This window comes from Taeniopygia guttata, chromosome Z (assembly GCF_048771995.1).
Source record: "Taeniopygia guttata chromosome Z, bTaeGut7.mat, whole genome shotgun sequence".
In the NCBI taxonomy this organism is placed as follows: Eukaryota; Metazoa; Chordata; class Aves; order Passeriformes; family Estrildidae; genus Taeniopygia; species Taeniopygia guttata.
Window position 1 is genome coordinate 34897194 of NC_133063.1, and position 25734 is coordinate 34922927.

Genomic DNA, 25734 nt, shown 5'->3' on the forward strand with positions numbered 1-25734 from the left:
AAGGTACAGAATTATATAATCACAGTGTCAGAACAGAATAATTATTCAAAGGAAATTATTTCACTGGAGAAAGAAAACCCCAGTGTTTTGATGACCATTCTCTCAAATAATTTGCAGAATATGTGCTTTCTGCTTTTCTTAAGATTCACTGAGTCATCTGTTTGACAATCAGGACTTTAATTTTAAATTCCAGGAAGTTCATTATTATTGTAGTACTACAAGTACCAGTTGACACTAACATGGTAATTCTTCATAGTAACCAAGTCAACACCTACCACAAGCTGTAAGAATGTAAAGATATGGCAAGTCTTTAGCTGCAGCAGCCGGATTTAAAGAAAACCAACAGACTTTCTTAGTATAATTCATTAAGATAAAATTTTGATTTTATGAACTTCACTTATCACAGAAAAAGATCATGATTCTGGATCGCATTTCCATGGCAACAATCAGACCACTGAAGTTCACAAATAAAAACTCTATTTTTTGCATGCAGAGAGTGGTAAATTCTGCAAGTTTAAAAAGGAACAGCTTGTACAACTTACTTCCGAGCTCTATTTTCATTTTGTGGAAAAAAAGACAAAACAAAAGAAAACAAAGTGTAAAATATACTAAAACAACCCAATGAGCACAGTGGGCTCGATTCAGCAGGTGAAAAGTCCTAGGGAGTTGCTACTTTTGATCAGTAGCTGCCTGAGGAGGAGTCTAACTCACATTCATTATGAAGGAATCTGCAGTACCTTCAAGCCTTCCCATTAACTATCATCCGTAGATTTTCTTATTCATACAATACATAACATGCCTTTTTATGATTTTTACCTTCATCTTATCTAATGTGCATGAGAAGCAGAACACCTAGACCAGCTGAACACATTTCAGAGCTGTGACCATGACTATCATCATGATAAAGTCTGGTTTCTTTTATGAAATTGGCCCTGAATTGCCACTCTTTTTATTTTTGTGTCCAATGAAATGGTTGGAAGGTGAAGGAGAGGGACCAAACAAAACTTAAGACTCCGGAAAGATGGAAAACCATAAGTCACTTGAGAAAAAGTGCAAAGATGCAAAGGGACGAAAAATTAATTTGTATCTGTCTAATCAGCTACAAGAAGAAAGCAAATTGCTAGTGCAATATTTTTTCATGTTGTATCTTCAGCATATTGGAAAAATTCTCTTTTGTTTGCTTTCCTGAAAAGTTTTGGGGCTGTAGTGCAAAGTGGTAAAAGAGAGAAATTATTAAGATAGTTGTGCAACCTAGCTGTCACACCTAGGAAAAAATTACTGATGCCACCTTTTTCCCTCCACCTGATTAATTAATTTTTAAGGGAGGTGCAGAACACCCTTTACACCCTGAAAAGTTCTTCTGAGCTTGAGTGATAAAAAAAGCTGGAGATCGAGCCTGCTGTGCTTTATAGATTCTTTTCTGAACATATGTGCTCATACACACAAAGACACACAAACACACACACAAAATCAACAGTAAAGTTAAAATATTAAGGCACAACCTTTGCAATCAAGGATTCAAGTCCAGCAAAGATGCACATGACATGCTATCCTCTTCCCAGAACCCTTCCACTCCCCTCCACCTCCCAATCCTTTAAGCTAAGCGGGATGTCTAAATGACTATATACAAATATACTTTTTATAGTCACATAAAAATGCCTCAACTTCTGTTGTCTTTTTATTCCTCTAAGTATCTCCACAATGACACAGTAACATTTAAATTTGCAAGTTTGCTAAACATAATACAGTAATCAAGGTTTACAGTGTACTTCACAGCTTAAGGTTAGCTACTTACTACTTTAAAATTATGAAAGAGAGAAAGATTGTTAGTGTAAATTTGCTAATAGAAAATGAGTAAATCTGGACTGTCCTTCCTGTCTTTCCTGTAAGATGCTACATAGATGTTCTTTTCATCATAGATGCTTCCCTCACAGCTCTTCACTGGTTGTCTCAGGCACAGGCCTACACTATAACTGATGGTTATGAAACCATCAGTTTGAAATTAAACTTAATTCATCTACTTCTTCCCTGTAACTCATGAGAACTATCTTCATAGGCTATACAAATGGCTGCCTCAGGCTGAATAGGGATAACAAATAGAACAGACAAGCACTGACTGACCATTCCTCAAAAGAATTCTGGTTCCTGAGGACAAAAAGGTTCCTGAGTTTTTTTTTCCCTCTCATGTAGTTCAAGAATAGTAACCATTGTGCAATTCTTCTCATTTGGATGTGCTTTATGACAAATACATACTGCAAATTTTAGAGAAATACTTGTAGTTTGGCAATACCATAGCACAGCTTAATCCTACTACCAGTTTTAGGTCTCAGGCTTGTTTTCAGACTCTCAAGTAGAGGAGAACTCATTTGAATAATGCCAGAGGTGCTCAATGGTCTCAACTATTGGCATACAGTCCCATTTTCTAGAAGAGATGGCAGGGGTTATAGCTGACATACCAACATTTGATCTTGTGCACTGAGAATATGCAGTGGAGAGAGGCAACTAAATGCTGGTGGGCTATGAAATGATACTTGATGAATATTCTTTTCATCAAACACTTCATACATACTCTCTTCTATCAACATCATTCTGATTTTAAAATATTAAAACATCTACTACAAAGAAAATGTTGGGTTTTTTTGTTTTTTTTTTAATTTTCCCTCTGTCTATTGTAGCTCGCATCTTTCTACCTGGAAGAAAATGCACAAAAACAAAGGATGGTCTCAGTGGCATAGAACAAAAAAAAATTGATAATTCAAGAAGCATAGGAAAAGTCAAAAAAATATTGACCAGTTTATATGGACATAACTTGCCAGTGTACCTTTTTATTTTATTGTAAACAGATAATACGGTAAATGGTTATTTTTGTCTTACTCTGAAAGAAAATAAAACTCCAGAACAATCTTCTATGAAGGAAAGGGCATAGTGAGGGGAGAGGAGAGAGGGGGCAGGATGGGATTAAGAGTGACTGAGAGAGAAGGAAACTAACAGCGAAAACACCTTGGGAGGAAAAAGTAAGCAAAATAGTACTTACTGATGAATAGCTTGCAAGAATTTGCGTTGATGTTTCCTTACTTTTGCATGGTCTATTTTTTTAACCAGCTTTGTGTTTTTATAAATTAACCATGTTTCCCTGAGTACATTGGCCGCTGCATTTTTCACCTGTTTAATAAAAGAAAAAAAAAGAGGCTGACAAAAGTAGAATAATCTTATGTTTTCACTTTTCTGTTATTAGCTCTTCCTAAAGCTTTTGAAATACTGTCTTAACTGTAGGAAGTGGGTACCTCAAGAAGCTGCAGCACTGAGGGAAGAAAGCAACAACTGGATTACGGGGACTGCTGAGTAGTTTCCTTTATTATATAGATGTGATGTTCAGATCAAGTATTTTTGCATCCAGGAATAATTTTCCCTCTTCAAAGAGTTGGAACTGTTTGGTGTTTATGGCAATATAAATTACAGTGAGAAAATACTATTGCATTATCTGTATGTTAATTAAGTGTATTCAATAGGACCATAATATTTCTCTCTTTCTTGTTCTATTGTTATCACTTCTTAATTCTCTTAGCATTAATGGTCTTTTAAAATTCCAGAGCTGTTTTGTTTTTTTTTTTTCCCCTGGTGGCATTTAGTTTTTATACTTGTTTCTTTTTTAACATTCTCCAAGAAGATGAAAAAATATGTTGTCAATTAATGTGGGCAGAATTCTATTTAAAAAGTGCTTTGACTTTTTTTTTTTAAATCTGGCTTTCAATAAGATGCTAAGAGTACCTATAGTTCTCTTATTAAGCCCTCCAAAATTTTCAAGAATGCTTAAAAACATACAAATAATTTGAATGTAATATTGAGTAGCGGCTGAATGACTAGGTTACTTGGAAATAAAAATTGTCCTAATTATTCACCTTTATTTTCTCTCCCTCCAGCTTTACATCATGCCAGTAACTGCAGTGTCAGAGCTAAGTCAATGGCTTAGACATTGCAGGAATGTCATGCAATAGCTTGGCCCAGGAACAGGCCCCCCTACCTTGCACCTGTAAGTGCTGGAGAACCTTCTCCTGTCTTTACTGAAAGCACAACCATGGTTTAAAGACCTCCTCACAATCCCTAAATAGCCCTTGCACTTCCACAAGGTATGGCTACCATCAGGCTATGAGGAAAGCTCCCAGCATCTGCATGATTTGTGATCTGATGTACATTCTGAATTTTTTGTTTGGCTCACTTTTCACATGCTTTGAGTTTCACAAGTTTAAAGCTCTGAAAGCACCACCTGGATAAAGTATTAGATTAACATTGAGATTCATATGAAGAATAGATGAACAAAGTAAACTTCAAAATGCATAAATAAAGACTAGACTAAAAATCTGGCCAATCTCTGAGATACATTCTGGCCTCAGATATCAGATAACACTAGAAAACTAACTGTGTTAGGAAGGGAAAAATTGTTTTCTTTGGTCTAGTATGAACACCTTAACTGACTCCAGTAGGAATGTAAATCAACAAGCTCAGAAAGACACCTTGTCACCCTTTATACCTATATAAGACCTGTCTTCCCAATCATCCATAGTCTTTCCCCACTGTGACTCCTTAGAGGAGATACAGGCTGTTAGTGGTAAGCAGCACAGAACTGAGAACTAGCACAGCCAGAGTAGTGCTCTGAGAAACACAGCATGAAGAGATAGGACAGGGCTCTCTGCAGCACAAGTCCCATGGCAGTGCAGTGCTGCAGTGCTGCATGGACCAGTGCTGGGGCAGACACCCTCCTCCTCACCTGGAGCAGAACTACTGTCTCCATCTCAGGCACTGACATCCCTCTGCACCCACCAGTAAGGAGATACTCGGCTGAGGTCTGCTGAGTTGTGATTATTGTGACCTTTGTCTCCACATTGGCTCTTCTCAGTAATGAAGACTGAACGAGTTGAGTGGACTGTACAGCTACTACTCATTTTTTTGTTCCCTCAACACTGACCTGTTTTATTCAGCAAAGGATTTGTATTGCCTTGTTTGCTGCATTTTCTTTCATTTAAAATATTTTTACAAATATCAATGATTCTTATTTTGAGAAAAAATAGGTTCTTCTAAAAATAATATACAAATATCTTTCAGTCCTTCAGTACTGTGTACCACTAAATAAACCATGTGTTATGTACAAAAAGAAGTTGAAAGACTGCCTCACTGCTACTGTTCATATGTTGTCAACATATGAAAATATACGTTATTTTCTTAAGAACATCTCTCATAGCTTGAAATTTTTGGTTTTATCTATCATTTCAGCTATTTTAGCTACAAAAAATATATTTGCATATACCACACAAAAGCTTTTGGTTTAATACTATAGTTTAGTTTTACAGCGCTTAACTGCTACTTAACTCATTCACACCAAATACCTTTCAGGTACAAGGGCCCTCTATACAATATTCTATACAAATACTAAAATTTGCTGACAACTTGCAGTTGCCCTCGATTTAAAGAAAAACTCAAGGCATCCAATTTCTAATCTTTCAAAATAATACCCATGATAAAGTTCAGCAAGGATACCAATCAGGAGACTACTTAAAAAGAAATGCAGAAATAAATTAATACACAGTATTCCTTTTCAGCTGTAAATATAAAATGTGACTTACTCTTTTAGTTAGCTGGGTGTCCATCATGAAATTATGCACATGTTTCTCAGCTTTGGTAAGTTCTAACTTCCTTGCCACCACAGCTACCACCAGTGCAGTGCACCCAGCACCCTGAAAACAATAAAACAAATGCCCAAGATGTTACTACTGCATTTTGCATAGTTTTTAGAGGAAGTTTCTCCTTTCCTGTAGAAGTGTGGAAGGCATCAAGTGATTCATCCCAGGTAAATACAGTGAACACGCTACAGCTGTTTCATTTCAGAGCATTACTACAAGTCAGTACTTACAGGCTGGTAAATTATTAAGGCACCAAAATAAAAAATAATTAGTGAGCAGAATGATTTAAAAGTTCTGTTGGGTTTTTTTTGGTTGGTTTGTTTTGTTTGTTTTGTTGGTTTGTTTTTTTTTTTTTTCCCACAGAGGGTGAAAATTTGAGCATATCCCATTTGTAATGCATAAACAAAGGGGGTGATAAAAACAATTTTTTAATCCCAGTAACAGAATACCCTGTTCCTAAAAATTTTCTCAAGGTTACAATGACTACTAAAGAGGAAATAAGATTAGATTAGTATTTAGCACAGACATACAAAAAAGAAAAGTTTCTTAGGATTATCTGCAGGGCCTAAAAATAATAGTAAAATTAGTATTTACTCACTTTAGATATTTTCACATTGTTCTGAATCCTTCAGTGATCTTTTCCAATATTATTGCTGCTTATCTTATTACCATATAAAATAGAACACATACACAGGACCATATCTTCAAAACTTGGACAGAGGAAATAACAATTTTCTCATTCATGCTGTGTATATATATGCACATGCATATATACACGTGGACATGCATGTGCACAACAGCCAAATTCCAGAAGGTGCCTGTCTCTTTGGAATGACAGTGGCTTTATCAGCATCACAAATTCAAATGCTTATTTATGGGGCAGCTGAAAGAGAAAGGAGGCTAAAATATGCCAGGTAATAAACAGTGTCAATTTTATACATTGAGAGTATCATTTACTTTACACTATTTATAAATTGTGCTGCCTGAATATTTTGTTTTAATAAACAAATTTTTACAGCTTCTTTTTTAAAAAAAAGCATAAATATCTCATTAAATATATGAGGCTACATTTAACTTGCAGGTTTATTCCAATCTAGCTCTTATTCACGTCTTTTAGTTACTATTCAATATAAAGCAATCTCTCCTTGCTTCTCATTTAAGCGTAGCATGTTTTGATTCACAGAGCTTTCTTCTAGTCATTCTGTATTTCTCCCATAAACTTTTTCTCTGTCCCCCACATCAATAACTACCTTACCCTCTCCAGAAAATTCAGAAGAAATCTCAGAATTTAGTTTTCAAAATACAAAATCCATTAATAAAAACATAGAGAGTGCAAAATAAATTAACTCATTGGAAACCCCTTTTCCACACAGAGTCCTTAAAAAACTGGATCTTGTCTCTCTATGTACTTACTGAGGCATGCAATTAATTCAGTGAAAGACTTCAATTAATAATTTCTCCATTTCCCTGGTAGACTGTTCCAGAAAGTTCATCCAATTATCTTCTCATTTTCTCCAATTAATTCTCATCTTCCAACCTCAACAGCTCTCAGCATTCCTTCAAATGAGTCCCTCATAATTTTGTTTCATTTCCTGCTTCTTTCTTGTCCTCGGTACTAAGCCTTTGTTTTTCTCTAACTCTCTGTTCAGTCTTGTGACAATAGACGTCAAAAAGAATTTACTTGAACTTTTGCTCCCTCCATGAGTCAAAATGGTCCTAAAAGTTCTTCTGCTTCTCTAGACTCCATTAACAGTCTAAAAGAAAGAATACAGCCCACACAGCTTAAGGCTAAACACTTCAGAAGCCCATTGAGCCTCAACTGAGAAGAGGACATGGTAGAAGATGCTCTAACACATCCTACCTTCCCAGAAAACAGACAGTGCTCTTTAGGTCTTCTTCCTGTCAAGGGAAATGCTAATATGCAGAAGACTTCTCTGTAGGCAAATAAATTAATAAATAACCCCATGTAAAACAAGGAAATGAATATAAAAGCAGACATCTTTTGGTTCAGTCATATCAGGAAAACCAGGGCAAGATGTTGATTTAATGACACAACCAGAGTTCTGCCTGCTCACAGCAAGAAAGTTGGAATGGAAATGAGCTTATTAATTAGAACCCACTGGCACAAAACACCTGTTTAATTTCTCTCCTGGGGGAGAGAAATACTAGATGGTCCTTTCCCAATCCCCCTCAAAAAGGTAGACAAAAGAGGCAAAATCATTCCAGCCTTTGTGATTGAGTCCCATGCTTTTTCAATGTGGCACAGCAGCTGTAAGGGCCAAATGCTGTCAAAAGTAGGAGTTTTATGTCACACATAAAATATACTGCCTGCAGTTTCACCATACTGTCACTGGTGAGCAGTGACAACCACTTCTATGTTATCTTCCTCATCTCCAGAACAGCTTATTGTGATGGCAAAGTATTCTAAAGTCAGTTTAAAATTCTTGGTTTTGTGGCATATTAGGGCATCTCAGGACATGAACATGAGTTCTTCTTCTAGAGTTTCTCCAGAAGTAGGAAGTATTATACTACCTGCATGTTTACATTTCACATTACTGTGAAGGAAAAATAATCACTCATAGCAGCTTACAACAATGACTAAAATTGCACTTAAACTGCATGATGCTGATTAATGTTACACCAACCTGCAGTATTACATGGCTCCTCTAAAGAGCTCTGCATCCTTAAAAATGAGAGTAAGAATTATTAAAAATTGCAGAAATTAAATGGAGGAAATACAGTTGCTTTAAAAATGGTAGCATTGTGTGCATGATACTTGCCATGTTTTTTGAATATGCTGGATTCATAGGAAAATCAGTAAGTCAGCTTATATGCCCAGCGCCCAGTTTGTCATATCAGTACTATGCAATGCATCAGCTACTTATTTATTAAAATTACTCAAACTAAGTAAAAGAACCAATAATTATTTCAACTGCAGGACAGGTTTTCTAGAGAATAAAATTCTACAAAGTCTTATGTTTGATTACTGCACTAATTTTCAAGATCATTTGAAGTAAATAATAATATAAATCATTGCTTCAAGCTCTTGCTCAGAAGAATTAGATGTAAGATGAAGAAAATTAAAAAGGCAGGACCATATATATTTTCAGGTATCAAAGCATTAATAAATTCTATCTGGAATTCACACTCCTTAATCAGCTGCCTGACCATCTCCTGCTTTACAGAGTTATCGCAGTGTATATTGGCTTGGTAAACAGCCTAATTTCAAGGACACTTAGGGCAGAAATTATTACAACACATGCAATGTAAGCAAATTGATCAAACCAAGGCTAAGGTTTGACTACATTGTCCATCTGCTCTACTTAGTGGAAACAGGTAATAACAGAATTAACCATTCATTAATTTGATGGTGTTCAAGTACTCTGTGATCAAGTATTTGCCAGCAACCACCCATTTTAAAAGGTGATTCTGGTACCTGAGCTCGTCATTTTTCCAGAAAACATGTACAAGCTGAATGAAATTATCTACTAAAGCATGAGAAGCTCTTAAAGATCACAGATAGAAGAATAGGCAAGATTAGGACTCTGCGGATGAGCCGACTAATGCCTATTTCCTGTTTGCAAGGATCAGAAGATGAAGCACATGAATTTCATCCTGAACATACAGCATTTCTTACTTGATATGATGTGTAGCATATTTGTCTACAATAAAGCAAGAAGTCTGAACTGAAAATATTCACAATCTTCCAGCTGAACAAAAAACTCTGGACTTTACAGTGACATCGGATCTCTGATGGTGATGTAGTATTTGCATTTATGAGCAGCACAACCTCTAGCATAAGTTTCACAACCATTTACACAGGAAAGAACTTGCCTCTACTGTCAATCTATTTTAGCTGTTGTCCCTTATGAAAACAATTTGATGTGACTGCAAGCAACTTGAGGACATTCTTTTTGTCTTTAATTCTAAATACACTATTCCTGTTAAGGACAAAGACCGACACCTAAAGCTCAAATGCTCATGCAGGTCGCAAGTCTGTGAAAGCCATTCTCCCCTCTAGTCCTCTTTGGTGCCTAGAATACAAAGTGAGTTTCCCTGATAGAAATGTAAGTGGAAGTAAATGTTGGTATTTTACTCAAATATGGTTAGGCAGTTTTTAAACACTAGTAGGATAATAATTTTCTCTGTTACAGAAGCCTAAATGATGACTGATACACCTTAAAAAAATGAATGGAAGGATGGATTCAGTCGAGTGGGATAAAATAATGTCATCAGGCATTAATGTCAAGCCTATGCTATTTGAAAAGAGAACAAACATGAAATTAATTGTATTTTAAATTATACTTCAAATTTAGCAACTGAATATGACATGAATTTAGCTTAAGCATGACCCTCAGACAAAAGCATAACTATTACTTGGTGTTGTCTTTGACTTTACTTTCAGGCATCATAAATTACAACTTTCCACATTTTCCGCACAGTCTCTCTCTTGGCACTTACTTCTGAATTATTGCAAGCCTCCTTTCAACTGCTTTAACAAAGAAAACTATGTCTTAGACACATCCAAGATTGCTGCAATGGTTGTTTTCTTTGCCTGTCATTCTTAAAATGTTACTCTGCTATGTGTTGATGTAGTTTCTTCTCCAGGGCATTGTATATAGAGCATTTGCCCTCAGTTGCAGTATTTTATGACTTCTCATCGATTTCAGCTCTAGCAAGACCTTTCAGACAAGATTCTTTGCATCACCTATTTACTTAGTAAAAGCTCCCTAGAAACATATAAATCTAAAATATAGTTTTCTTTTAAATTCTTGCCCTTCTTTGTGTAGGATTTTACTTACTACAAAGCCTAGCAAAACCAGTGAAGGTACGTCAGATTCTGGTATGCCAAAATCACTTCTACTGATCCTACATAATTCCTCCTTGTTTCTCATTCTTTTTGCTCTATGGAAATGCTACACCCATCAGTAATTTGGACCATGTATTTCTATTCTCTTTATACAGTACTGGTATCAATAGGATTAAGAGTCCTGAAAGTCTACAGGAATATAAATAAGAATTAATAAAGGCAGTAGGTCTGTATTACCCAGTTATAGCACGTACATCATACTAGACCTGACTTTCTGTTTTTCTTCCTTGTGAAAGTTACTCATCAATATACTTACTACATGCCAGCTGAGATGCCTTTTGCAGTCCAATCACAATTCTCTATCCTCTTCACTTTTGCAATCAACACTGAGGTTTCTGCTTATATCAGCAGAATCACCATATCAAAGCCAATGAACTAAAAGTTACTACAGGGGATTTTACATTACAGTAAACCACATCTGACACAGCCATGGCAGCTGGAGGGGAAAAGCTGGTGTTTCCCACAGCACACAACGAAAATGTGGCTATGGAATCTGGATTAAGACCATGCCTTTACTACCACTCACAAGGGCTAAGACTGAAGGTTCACACTGCCGCAAGACAGTAATTGCAAAACTGCAGGGTTCAGACTTCAAGTGCAGCCTAGCATGTACACATAACATTCTTGTCAAGGCCCAGTTTTACTCACAGCCAGAGAAGTGCTTTCAACTCTTCAACCAAGGGTTTATCTAAGGCAAATAAAGCTTAGCACTGGCTGCATCTTCAGTTAGAACTGAAAGCAGCATTTGGTCAGTAGAGAAACCCTGTAGTGCTCTAAGTAAATGCCTCAGGCATTGTCACTTGGTACTTTTTTTGATAAGGTTTCGAAATACCTTTACAAGACTATTGAGTCACTCCTGCAACTACCTGGAGGGTGCTGTTGGTGAGAAGGGAAGCAACACTGTTTATCAGTGTCTTTGTTGAAAGTCACCTGGCATCTTTGGTTTACTGGACTGGAAGTGAAGTGCAATCTTAAGTGGTATAGGTGTCACAAAAATGTCCTGCTATACTTGCCTGTAGCTGAAAGAAGGCAGTTGCCACATTTCTTGCTCACTTCTCTTGGGATCCACTGAGGGAGAGAGAAGGTGCGCTTTGCAGACATATGGTTCTGGTGGGAAATTTAGCTCTGCACCAGAAAAGGCACAACATTCCTCCTGCTGCTCTGCATAAAATGAAAATCCTGTAAGAATTTAAACAGGCATTTTGTTCATTTGGCTCTCTCAAAGGTGGACATACATGACCACCAGGGAAGGGGAAAAAAAAATTAAAATGTTGCTTGAAGTAAAAAAAAAACCTCTCCAAAACAATACAGACAGAGGCTAGGGAAATGGTGCAGTGTAAATGTGGGTTTGCATTTGTTACTGTTTATTGGGAAGAATGCATAACCTTGCAAGACTGATTTTACTACTCATTTTATAATGAGTAATAGGACAACAGCTATTCTATCTCACCAAAGGGTGATCTAAAAAACCTTTGCATTATTTATACTTTCATGTATTCAATATTTGCCTGGCTACTATTGTCTTCAGTGGAGTTTTTCTGCATCACATTTAGAATTTCATTGCAACATTTAAATTTCTGATCTATATAAGAGTAGATGAGCAGGTTTGTTTACTTCTAATTAAGTCATAAGGTTTTTAGCAATGTTGTGAAAATAAAAACTATGAAGACCATTAAAATGTTATGTATAAGTGTGACATTGATTAAATAGTGCCACACATAGAATGGGTAGTCATAAGAAAGGGTGAATTAAACTTCTTGAGAAATGAAAGCTGAGTACTAGGAGAGACATGTGGGACAGCACAGGACATAATTATTTATAACATGAAGACAACATCTCTTCTTCAGGGGAACATGTAGAAACAATCTCTTTGAATGTGGAATACAATGACTGTAGTGTTAATGAATGTAGTGTTAATGACTGTAGACTGTCAGAGAACCCTGACAATTGAATATGCCCTGATGACTAGGCTTCTGGTAAACCTTCAGCGGTCATAACAGCTAAAACACCCCTGGACAGTTTATCCCAAAATGCATAAAAAACTTCTTGCTGAGCAAGGGTTGAAGTATGATTTCCTTAAATGAGCAGGCTTAACAGCCTGTAAGGCTGACGGAAACATCACTTTAATAATTCAGGATGAAAGCTATCAGTTATGTTCTTGTTCCTCACCTGTGTTGTAAATACAAACATTTCATAAGAATATGTGTAAAAGTATATAAAAACTGTTGTATTAAAGCTAAGGTTATTGCAAATGAAATTATATTTTCTCAGATCAAAGAAGTTTTGCTGCAACAGTCATCAGCTCTAGTCATACCTATGTAAACAACAGCAGCATGAGACAACTGCTTCTCATTCCAGCCAGGAACTAATTGCCTTTAAATTTACTGAAATGCATCCATAACTAGACCTTAGTGGGGAAAAGTTCCTGTGTCCTCTGACACTTCAAAAACTTCCCTGCTCTACTGGTACAGACTAAAGACCTTCTGAAGAAGTTTTTTTACCTTAATTTTTCTAGTTTTGAAAGCTGGTAAAACCTTTCAAGAGGTGTTCTTTACTCAAATGGAGTAGAATTTTTGTCATTGTGTCACCTTTCAGATTAAAGCCCTCTCAACCACCACTTCAGGGATCACGATTTAAAGCTTCTCAACTTGAATTTGATAATTTATGATTCTTTACTTCAGCTAAAAATTTCATACCACTAAGGCACAGAAATAAAATAATCCCAAACGACCTTTATTCCCTACAAAAGTTACCATTTTTGCAATTTGTTGTGCTGGAACAACAATAGTAGAGGAGCTGACAAATTTCTCCGCAGCCGAACCTTTAATAACTATACCTCTAAGAATGCAGGTATCATTAACTGTCTTCTCCATATAAAATTTCTGCTCAATACATTGTCTACTTAGGTTGTACTATGATAGAAAGAACAAACACAGTCTGTTCTAAATCCTGATGCCACTTATATTTATTACTAAATTATCAGAATCTACCGCATTATATTCTAGCATATATCTGAGATATGGACCCAAGATGCTACCAATTCACACTAAAAGCTTTTCATATTTTCTCAGAGAAGTAAAAACTGAGCAGTGTTCCAGATGTTTGAGATATCTTCTTATCCACAGAATGATGCACCACAGTGCTTTAACTTGAATTGATCATACCTTTTCAACCTTTAGAGTGTAATTCAAAATACATTTCTGTATTTTATAACTCATTATGTTTCTCTGACACACTACACAATTAAACAATGTGAACAGAAGTTTTCATAAAATCACACATTTTAGACATTATTATGCACAATAACTTATGACCTTTTTGTACATTATACATGAAGTTCTATAAAATAAATTCCATATTTTACCTTATTTACGTAAGTTTACCTTATTTTTCTCTTTTTAAGGACTCATCCCAGAAGACATGCAGACAATGTTAACTATGCAGTTAGAATCTACTTGTTTTTACCTCTTTTTTCTTACAATCTAGCAACTATTAAATTTCAAAAATAATACAGTTCAGATTTTGCTACCAATAAAAAATAAGACAGTTAGAAACTGCTACTCTAGGTGCCTGTTCCTATTTTAGACAATTCTCTGTATTTTTTGGTAAGACCAGGCTGTCTACAATTACCATTTGCACATACATCACAATTAAGTCTTAGATGAAGAGTTCTCTGTTCTTATAGCAGAAACACCTCATCCTCATCACTTTTTTCAAGATTCATGGCAAAGAAACTGTGATTGCTTAGAAGTAAATGCAGACTTCCAAAGGACATTAAAACCTTCAGCATGAGAAGATTTAAAAGGAGATCTTATTCATTCTTTATTCACCATTTGAAACTAATAAAAACTATTGTCCCTAAAGCCAGATTGTACACACTGACTTCATTGCAACTACTCTAAAAAGACTACTTCATCTACATGAGTGATCTTCAATACTGTAGCTAAAAGATGCCACTTAAAATTTTCGCAAGGAAAAGCTTGAATCTTGTCCACAGCTATTGTATACATTTAAGAAACTTCCCTTATTTATTTGGTTCTTTCCTAGGCCTAACAATCTCTTTGAAGTTCATTTCAACAAGAGAAGTAAAATTTCCACATTAGCAAAGCAGACACTTGAAATAACATCTATTTCATTTAAAGCCAAATTCATCAAGCTATACCCAACAAACTGCATCCAGTGACAGGACAATTGCAATTCAGCAATTTTATTTCTAGCAACACAGGTTTGGCCTACATGCCTGCTTCTAACTGTTGGTGGATGGCTTTGCAGGAAGATTCTGCATCATAAACTTTGCATCATACAATAAATGCACACCTCACCACATAATGCTGGATCTAAAAGGAAAAAAAAAAACAAAACCTTAGAATACTTGTAACAGGTCCTTGTATTTGCAGTCAGAAGAACTGATTGTCATTGTTTTATCTTGCACACCTGCAGAAGCTTACAAAGGTCTGGAAAAGTTTTCCATCTCACAATCCATAAGTATGCATATTTTCATATTTTCTCACACTCCTCCTTACCAATTCTACAGACCATCTTTAAATTTTTGCTAACTTCATTAATCTCCTTATAAAGCAGGGAAAATCTTGCAAACCATTCCAAGGCCCTAGATGCAAACAGCCATTAAGAAAGTAGAAGTGCTGCCTTACACAAGCAGTTCCACTTAGAAACCATACAAGGAAAGTGTTCCACCTGTAGCTGAGATCACATTGCTGATGAGCATCTGAGAGATCTTCTGGGTGGGCACTGACAACCAGGCACAGCAGCTTCAGTAGGCATAAAACACATGCAAACGCAGCACACTGACAAGCTGCAGGGCACGCCGAAGATGCCATAGGTCTCCCTATTTCCTCTTTATCCTCTTTCTCTCTCTGTGATTCTGAGAACAATCACAGCAGCTATATATGTATCCATCCAATACACTATTGTAGACCTATGTAATGTGCGCATCCTCTGCATTTGCTCTGGATTTATAGTCCACCTGGCCCACAGCCTGCTACTGCTGCCTAGTAAAGTCTCATTGGAAAAACACAGATTGCTAATTGAGTTGAGGCATCTAGTTCAGTTTCACTTGCTTGACTGAAAACATCTCTGCATTTGCCCTTCTTTGTAACATGCCGTGTCAGTATTTTTATTAAATATTTAAGTGCTTCACAAGATCAAAATGTAAATTGTTCTTCTTTTTCATTTTGGTTCTCATTTGTTTGTTTGTTTGTTTGTTTGTTTGTTTTTGGTTTGGGCTTTTTGGTTTTTTGTTTTGTTTTGATTTTTTTTCCCAATTTCTCTAATACATTAATCAAACTTCTTTGCTATCTTACTCTCAACAATTCTAAACACATTTTTCCTTTTGGTGTAATCTGAGTATGTGTAAAGATACCTCTCTTTTCCATCAGTGTGCATTTGTACTGTTTAAAAGATGTCACTTGACCCCAGTGACTCAAGACAGAAGTAGTTAAAATTTCAATCACCAACACAATTTGATGCCACCAGCAGACTGCACAAAGTCCCCTTCCCAGGCTGGAGTACCAGGCAGAATTCAGCCTGAGCACCCCCATTTCCATTGCACAGAAAGCAATTCCTGAGGCAGAAGTGGGAAGATAGGGTTTTTGCTTCACAGCAATCAAGACACCAAAGTAGGCTTCCTTGTGCCACCAGTTCCACAAAGCCAATATTAACCCTTCAGTTGTCTGTGTATCTACTCTTGTATTCACAAGTATTTCTATTTATTCCCCCTTCCATCCTTTTTAATAGGGACCTTACCCAAAAACAAACACTCAGCAGTATTTGGCATTGATCACACTAATCCATTGCATTTGCTGCTTCAGACGCTAGGGAATTACATTTACCTCTTAAAACCAAAAATATGGTTTTATTTTACTACATCCATTCAACAATTACCTTTATGTGTCTTTTAATTAGATCATCGATTGCTTCTATTGAAATAAAAATCACTAGGTCTGTCCTTTAAGGATTTTATATTTTCCACAACAAATATTAATTAGTTACTGTACAAGTTTCAGAAGAGTAATTGGTTTTAAAGAATGATATTCAAGACCTGTAAGCTTTTTGATATTACAGGTTAGATTAGAAGAGAGTTCATTATTATATTTACTGTACCATACTTCATATTCCTCAGGTCCTTTATAAAAACAAAACATAACAAAACAAAACACAAGCCTCAAAAAACCCAGAGTAATTCCAACATCTGACTTCTTCTCATTGCTCCATGTTTTTTTTTGTCTCAAATATTATTTAAATTTAATTAGTGGTTAAGCTTTCTATTGTTTTACCTATCATACGACAGCAGCCACTTGGCTTGTTTTTTTTAAGAATGCTTTCTGTCTCTGAAGATGTTTATCCTAAATTCATTACCATGACATCCTGATTGGAGCCTTTGCTCTTCCAAAGCAGCTGCAGAATTTATAATCACTAAAAAACCTAATCAGAGACATGAAGATATCATCCATACATTTTACAAGTCTGACAGTTGTGAAAAAGAGATGCCAATGTGGGTAAATGGTATGTATAAATCCATACTTGAGTTTTCCATTGAAGCAGTGGAAGTGACTTTGTATGAGGGTTCTGTCCTCATTCTGCAATCTCTGCCCTGCAAGGTGGCAATAAACACTGCTTCTCTACCCCTTTTCCCAGTGAATTTATGACCACATATAATTTTCTCTGGCATCAATATCCAACACAGAAAGGAGGAAAGGCAAATACCCCAGAAGATGGCAGATTTGAGCTCAGCCAACAGCCTTTAAAAAAAGCCCTGTGAGTCATTCCTCTGCTTTTAGCCTGTACCTTTCAACTCCACTGCAAACTCTGTATTTAAGGAGATATGCATTTACTGCCCTTTGCAAAATATACTAGAAATCTTTATCAGTCTTTAACAATAAAGGTCAATAAACTGAAACCTATCAGGTTTTATAAACAAATATTCTATTGACCTATCTGCTCAACAGGGGCAATGCTTTGATACCATTTGCTTTCAGCCATAATCTCAATATAGCAGTTTTAGCAAAGGCAGATATTGGGATTGCATTGCTTATAATCAATGGCAAAAATTCAGAAGCAAGTTTGTATCTTATTGTTGCATACAATACATATATGACATTCATTCACAGGGACATTTACACAGAAGTTGGTACAAATAAGAGTCCAGAATTTGTTTACATCTAATTTACTGTAGACATGCCTAAATTTTCCCAGCATTACAATACATTGCCTTACTCCCAGCCTAACTTTGACCAAATGGTGCAGTACAAAAAATTAAAACCAGGCATGAAATACAATTTATAAATATATATTGAACATACATGACCTAACAACTGCTGCATGGCATCAATGGTAGCAAAAGGTCTTACTGTGCAAATTGCATAACATAATTCCTCTTAAAGCAACGGACTGCTATGAATAATATGTTATTCGACTTGTAAGAAATAAAGTAGAAAACTATCCTCCAACAAAAGAATTTTAAGAGTTTAGCTACCATTATGTCTCTTTGTGATTAATTTTAAGAAAAAAAATTCGTAACTGAAGATCCATTATTAATACTGCTCCAATTACACATGCCCAAAGATGATATGATACCTTAACATTTAATGGAAGATTTTACTGAGATTTCTGAAGCCATGAATTATGTCAGGGTGAAAATTGTTTCTCCATATTTCATTACACAGCTAGTAAATTTTTGCCTGAAGAAGAAAACTCCATTGCATTAGTAGGAATGAAAGACTATGGGTATTGGCTGATTAAGTATACAATAAACAAGACAGGAGATAAATATTTCTTTATGACTACCAAAAGTTTTGGGCTTAATTTCAAATTAATTGACAGCAAACAAAATCTCATATTCAATTAACAAATTCACTTACCATGATTCCAGTAAGTAAACAGACCCCTTTTCCACAGTATGTATTTGGTACCATATCCCCATATCCAATGGATAGAAAAGTTATTGAAATCAACCACATTGCTCCAAGGAAATTGCTAGTAACATCCTGTTGATCATGGTATCTGAAAAGAAGAAAACAATTTCTTTACTATGAAAACATTTGTTAAACTATTGTTCTCTCATAAAAAAAAAATGCATTAACTGGTCCATACAACCATTTTTGTATACAATCTCATTTTAAAAACAGCTGTAAGTAAATAAATATAATTCAAATACAATTAAATGAGCAGCAATGAATCAGAAGGTATGAAAATAATACCAGTAGTAGAAATGGTTTATAATTCAGTATTTGGTTATTATGGTGAAGTGGCAGAAATCTCTTTGTTTTTAACATAATCTCTTCACCAAGGGTACAAGTCCTGGTAATAATCTGCAGTAGCATAAGACACCAGAATACCACAATTGCTGTGGTCTGAGGCAAATATGAGAGTCAGAACAGGTTGTGTGCACAACCAGACAGCAGAGTACATCTTCACCTCCTTGGCCTGAATGCAACTTTATGATCAGAAATACAATCCTAAACTAACAAATGCTGACTTAGACAACATATGGTCTTCCCTCTCCTTCTACAAGTACAAGGTAAATAAAAAAGTATGCCATTGTATTTCTCATCATCAAAAGATGTTTACCTTAAATATAGCAAAAAATCCCTTTAGTGTTTAGTCAGCTATAATGTGAAATTTCATGATGTGACATTTCTCGACTTAGTTACAGTATTATAGTAGAATATGTTCATATTTCCCTTCCAAAACCTGCCAAGTTCAGATTAATAATCTTATCTTTACATTACATACATACCAAATAGAAGGTGAAGATACATTTTACATTTAAAAACCTGTTGTCACCACCCATCCTATGGTGGGAAAAAAGATGCCTAATAGGATAAAGTAGGGTGGAATTTTGCTTCCTGGACAGGCCAGCTTTGCCATAGAGATCTGCAGCTACTGCAGACTCAAGGTTGCAATCACCCCTGCAGCTGCTGTGAAGCCTTAGGTTAACCAAATGCTGTTAGATTCCCCAAAAGTATTATTTTAGCCAGTCCGTAAATCTGTGTCTCACAGAGGGTCACACAGGGTCATTTAATTTATTCACAAATCCATAAACAACCTGCTTCCCACAACTGAAATAACTGTTTCTGTTCCTTCCTTTCTGGACTGCATTCTCTGTGACAGACCAAGAATGCAAAGCAAGCACACAGGAAATTTCCTGTTCTCACACTTTTAAGATATTCACCATAAATTTCTGCAAAATACTGTCTTCAAAGTCCCACCTATGTTCTGATGCTTACTACAATATAAAACTCTGACTACCAGAAACCACAGCAATCACTCTGATCAAGTCTGTTCCACACTTCCTCTGGATTTCCTCTCTCCTGGTGCCAGTGTTGTCTCTCATATACTTTATGCAAGTTTTTCTGTTTTGCCTAGAACAAAACCTAGAAAAATGTAGTACAAGCCCACATTGGGAGGTCCTGAGGACATAAACAATGATAACCACAACAGCAAAAAGAGTAAAAATGACCACAGAGCTTTGCATATAGCAAAACACAATCTGACATTGTTTATTTTTCTAGACTGCTCTAAATGTTAGGGATTTTAGTCTCCACTTTACAAAAGTAGCAAGTAACAGCCCTGAAATAAATATATGGATACAGAGAGAGAAACACAGTTGTCCCATCCAGGAGGCAAGAAGAAAGCCTGCGTACCTATCATGCTAATCCCTACAGAGTACCAAGTAAGAGATATGATCCATAGGGTCTGGATGAGCTTCACAGAAGGGTACTAAAGTTACAACACCTTCTAACGTTAGCATTTCAGGCAAATATTAATAAATGCCCACATAAATATTTAAAATACATTTCTTTAATGTCTCCCTTTGGATTTTGAACCAAAAACCATGTTTCATATGACTGAAAACAGAACATTCAAAGACAACTCACTAAATTCCAGAAATAAATAATGCATAAGGAATATCAAAACTACTTTCTTAAGTCTCGAACGACATGGGGAAGGGATAATGGGAGCCTTTATCCACTTATCCTCCTTTACCCATGTAAGAAAACATACAAGCCAACCTACACATAAGTTCTTTAAAAAAGTTGACATAAATTTTAAAAGACACAGCAGAAGTCTTTCAAGTTTTATTTGAGACATGGAGACAATAAAGGTTCCCTAGATTAACTATTAAAGCCACGTATATCAATATTTGGTAGCACAATTCAAGGACCTGTTTAAATGTTTCCATCTTGTCAGGTCAGGCTTCCTGGATTTCCTACTCAGGGGATTTCACCTAGTTATGACTGTAAGGCTATACCTCAGCAATCAAATGTTGTATGCTTAATTCAAAAATCATCACCAGTACTTATTAATGAATTTACTGTCATTAAGAAACAAAGGCCATTTCATGTCCTCCCTATTGCTGCAACTGCTCAAGCACAGTAAAGCACGTGAATTACATAATTTTTCTATTTTAATATTAAAACAAAACCAACAACCTTATTCTCTTGAAACTGTACATGGAGAGTTGAAGGACTGACTTCTCAGGTTAAAAATCTGTAAGTACAATGAAGACAGTATAAAAGAGTATCCATGATAAGAGTATCCTATAATTTCTTTGCCACATTTTTAAGAAGGTGGTTTAATCTTGTCTCATGTATTTTGTAATCTCACTTCAGATTGTTGAATCTCTGTGGTTAGCAGTTCTGGTACTTGTCCACATGCTTTGGATTTTTATAAGATTACATCTGTGTCAGCATAAATTTCCTGTACTTTCCTTAGTACTTTACTAAGTCACTAGTCACCACTATCACCTGGGACTCAAGCCTGAACCAGCAAAGCCAGGACAGTCTTCTGCTACCTTGTGTCCACAATCAGGTAAAAAAATATTATTACATCTGTATCAAAGCAGGAAAAGCAGTATCTTAAGAAAGTAGTATTGCTGAATCTTATTTGTGCAGTCACGGAAATGGCTAAAAATTAGCATCACAGGTATTTAAAATTGCTTTGTTTTGAGGAAGGGGAAAGAAATCAACCCACTGCCTTTAGACATGTTTTCGAAGTTATCCCAGCATCAAAGAGTAAATGTCTCAATTTATGCAGGGAATAGCAAAATAGTCACAGCAGAATTTAAACATTCTTATGTTTTTCTATGAGAGCATCTCTAATGTGTGGCACTACAAGTCAGCAGAAGACCTCATAAAAGCCATTCCCACAACTGTATCTTTCACTTCACCATTGAGATTTTCCCCAGTAGAGCCAATTTCAGTGGACATTATAGAGAGCAGAAAAGCCAACCACACCAGCACTGGAGCAGAGCTGTCTTGCTCACTGTCAGTAATCATAAGCCACTGCAAACTTCTCCTCATTCCAGCTGGACTGTGAAAGACAGCTTGGGTGTAACACATTGCAATATTCAACTGTAGTTGAATATCCCTTCACTCTACATCTGAAACTTCTGAAATGCAAGAGGAAAACACTTTACCATGAAAAACTAGGAAACCTGAAAGCTCAGAATTAAAGAAATAGAAACAAAGATTTCCTTTCAGTGAAGTGTTTCACACAAAGCAGAATCTTGTCATTAGCAACCAAATTCCAAAATGATTATTTTTTGTCATTAATTCTTACTTATATAAAGGGTTTTAAAAATTATTTTTAAATTAGTCATGGCAAATATATTCATGTAAATATTTAAAGCCCATTATTCAATAAAAAGTTGTATAAGAAAGATCATGAATCACTTGAGGATAAGAGCTAGTATTTAACTGTATTAAAACTGCATCTATATACAGTTTGATTTTCTTGATTACACCCAGTCTCACACAGCTGCTGAATAAAGGGTCATTTAGAAAAGCTATGTGTTCCTGCAGTGTACAAAAATCACTGGCTGAAGTCACACAGGCATAAGAATTATTTATCACACTTCTTTTCTAATAAGACATATGTCAACAGGCAGGCAGTGCTGCAGCTGGAACACACTATTCACCAGGCAATCATCACCCTGTGAAACACCACTATCCAGTTCTCCCCAATCAGCATATATAAGTCTTGACACCACTGTATTTAAACCAAAAATAGCTGAATGATTATATTTGTGGAAAAATAGCATGGCTCAATTCCTTCTCAAGCCAAACTGAGTGGGAGTTTTACAACTCATCTCAGAAAAATAGAAATATATTCTTCAGGCGACAATACTGCAGTGGCCTTCTTTGTCAAAGAAATATTTCAACATTTTTATCAAACAGCAGTCTCCTTCTGCTTTTACTATTGGTGTCATGATTTTCAGTATTGCTTCCCTTCCCTGTTTGTATGTGATGAGGTTTAATTTAATTGGTAGAACATCTGCTTTTTAGCTGCACATAATTATCACAGATTCACATCTGGACTGTGGGAGGGGGTGTGGTTGGTGACCTCCCTGCTTTACCATGGGAGGCCACAGATGTGTAGTTTCCCGCCTCCCGAGTTGTCAGTTATCTGTTATCCCTTCCCCCTGTTCATGTCAATCATTTTGTACTCCTTCCCTTTATTCCAGAAAGTTCTAAGTTCTTTGTACCCCCATTGGTTCCTCCCCCAAAACCACTCCTTCCCTCTATCCCGGTTGGCCGTTGCCATGTCACTCTCCTTTGACTCCACCCTCAAGCCCTTACCCGGTTGGATGCTCTGTACCCGGACCCTCCTTCCCTGCTACTGTTATAAACCCTGCCCCGCCCCTGGTTCCGGGCTCTCAGAGCTGGCTACCCCTCTGAGTGGCTGTGTCCCTTTGCTACCCTCCTCACCTTCCCTTCCTGAAGCCCTCAGAAATAAAGCCCTTTGAGAGACACCCGCCTGGTGGAAGACTCATCTCTTTCTACGAACATCGAGGCGTTCCTGAGGTCCCAGATCCCGCAGCAATCCGCAGCAATCTAGGAGACCTGGGAAACGACTCACTGGACATCTAAGACAAATTCATCTTAAAAAGAGATTAATAAGAAGTAATCAAGTATAACATTAAGTTTGACCACTGATGCATTAATTCACACAGCAGTTTCAATTCAGGGACTCTTGCTTCCATGAACAGTCTCTGATAACTTTGCTATTCTTGGTTTTGCCTCCTTGAACAAGTCAAGGAGAGAACTAAAAATGATTGAAAAGATGACCATTTCTGTAGGGAAGAAAATGGACTGCTTTTACCATAATCAAGAAGAAAGCCCTGGCAATGGCAACTTAGGCTGAGTTTTTCCTTGCCAAATGTTAAAATCTTTTAGACTATTAAGAGCTGGAAACAGGCTTATCCCAGTAATTCAGAAATTTGTCAAGGCTCTGTTGAGAAACGGATTGATCTAACCACCTAATAGAGTTCCCCCACAGTATCCGACCATTCTGTTATTAACTGTCTTTCTAGTCTTAGTTAAATAGTCAGTAAGCAGCATTTTATCTGTGATGACAGCAGAGATGTCTTTGTACTCCTTCTCCCTTCCTCCCGTTTAAAAGAAAGGAAAAATGAAATCCCTAATAGCACATGGAAGGAACTGTGGGGCTGACTCCAAATATGATTAAGTCAATGGAAGAAATTCTGCCTGTCTTGGGTTTAGGATCAGAAGGGCAGCTTGGAAAAATGTATGCTGCTCCTCAGCTTTTTTCTAACACTTCTGTTGATGTCCCCCAAATATTTATGACGAGCAGCAAAAATGTTCTTGTCACAATAACTGCTTAATGAAAGTTCAAAACACCACAATAAATGCTTGCATTTCAAACAGACTGACTCACAAAAGTAGCAGTTGTGAACCCAATCAAAAATAATGGGTAAGAGTCAGCTGATTGGGTTACTTCTGCCACAGTCAAAAACATTCATGAATTTTCTGCTAAGACCATTTTCAGGTTACTTATGAAAAGCTAATAAAACAAAGAAATGTGACATATTCTATGTAATTACCATCTTATTTGCTAAGAGGAATGAAAAATATTCCAAAAGAAAACAAAAGGACACTGGGGAGAAAAATCAACACAAAATCATATAGGTGAGATAGTATGTTTTAAGAAATTGTACCATTATTTTTAATACAAACTATAGTTTAAATATAAAGGTGAAAACATAGAATTACACATAGCCTCTGTCAGATACCCACCCATCAATGCTTGAGCAACAGATAACCCATCAGTAGAGAAATAAGGATTAATTGCCAATTTAATAAGGGTTCCAAGCTTTTATTTGTCCTCCACTGGTGGAGGCCTTGTCTTCAATGGTGATGTAGGGAGATAATGCTGTGCTAAATCAGTATACCTGTCTACAGCTGCAGTAGATGGGAAGATCTTCCATCTTTCCAAGATAAGCCATTCAGTTACAACAAAAAAGCTGCTGAATCTCCTTAAAAGTACCTGACTTTTTTTTTTTTTTTTTAACTGCTTTCAATAATACTGTTAAGAATGTTAAAGAGAATCTGTTGAATCAATTCTGTAAGAATTGGGAAATTGGGAAACCTTTAAATTTGTGACAGGTAGCAAACCACTTGAAAGAATAGAAGTAAAGATAGGAGAGCTCAGAAATAATGCATCAAAAAGTAATCCTGCAAATAAAGTGGTAACTGCTTCAGAAAGTCTTGACTATGTGCAAAAACCAATGTGTCTTATTGAAGTTTCCAGAGTATTTAAGGAGAATTTCTTCTTACTTCAATTAAGAAACACACCTACCTCTCTTCAAGCTCCAGTTTTGGTACTTATCCCCCAGTACAGTCCTATTCTTACTCCCACTGTGTTCTTTTCAGCAGTTTCAAGCTATTTTGTTCCTGCAGTGGCATAACTGAAGTTGTGACTTGTGACTCAGCAGAATAAAGAATAATCCTAAAGCTTTTGGAAAGCTGTACAAAATGTCTTGAGCTTTGACTACAGATGTGTTTTTTAAACATTTAATCTGACTGTTTTGATAAACACTTAGGTTCACTGTGCATAAAAATAGCTCATTTTAATAAAGTTAAATGTGCACAATGGAACAGAAAGTAAGGCATGTAGGAGTACCTTTGTCTCTCAGAGGTGAAAACTGGGACTAACAGTAGCAGCTGTCACATAGGTTCCATGACTGATTTGTCTCATTTCTAAAAACTTACATTAATTATTCTTTGTACAAAATTCTACTTAATCTTAAGTATTTGGACTAACACATTTTATTATGTTCAGAATGTCTTCCTTTCTGAAAGATCTATCTTAATGTTGTAGAGCAGGCTCAGGAATTCAGCTTTTTCAGCTCTTGTTTCTTTACATTTG

At 36.2% G+C, this 25734-nt stretch overlaps 1 protein-coding gene across 2 annotated transcripts in view; it reads right to left on the reverse strand.

Moving 5' to 3' along the window:
• Positions 1 to 25734, reverse strand: part of KCNN2 (potassium calcium-activated channel subfamily N member 2) — a 103701-nt gene that overhangs the window by 38338 nt on the left and 39629 nt on the right. For both annotated transcript variants that reach the window (XM_030257479.4, XM_072922339.1), the window contains 3 exons: positions 18423 to 18564; positions 5619 to 5729; positions 3035 to 3162 (listed from right to left, as the gene is read on the reverse strand). In XM_030257479.4, coding sequence (XP_030113339.3) covers positions 3035 to 3162; positions 5619 to 5729; positions 18423 to 18564 — 381 coding nt within the window. The remainder of the gene's footprint in view (positions 1 to 3034; positions 3163 to 5618; positions 5730 to 18422; positions 18565 to 25734) is intronic.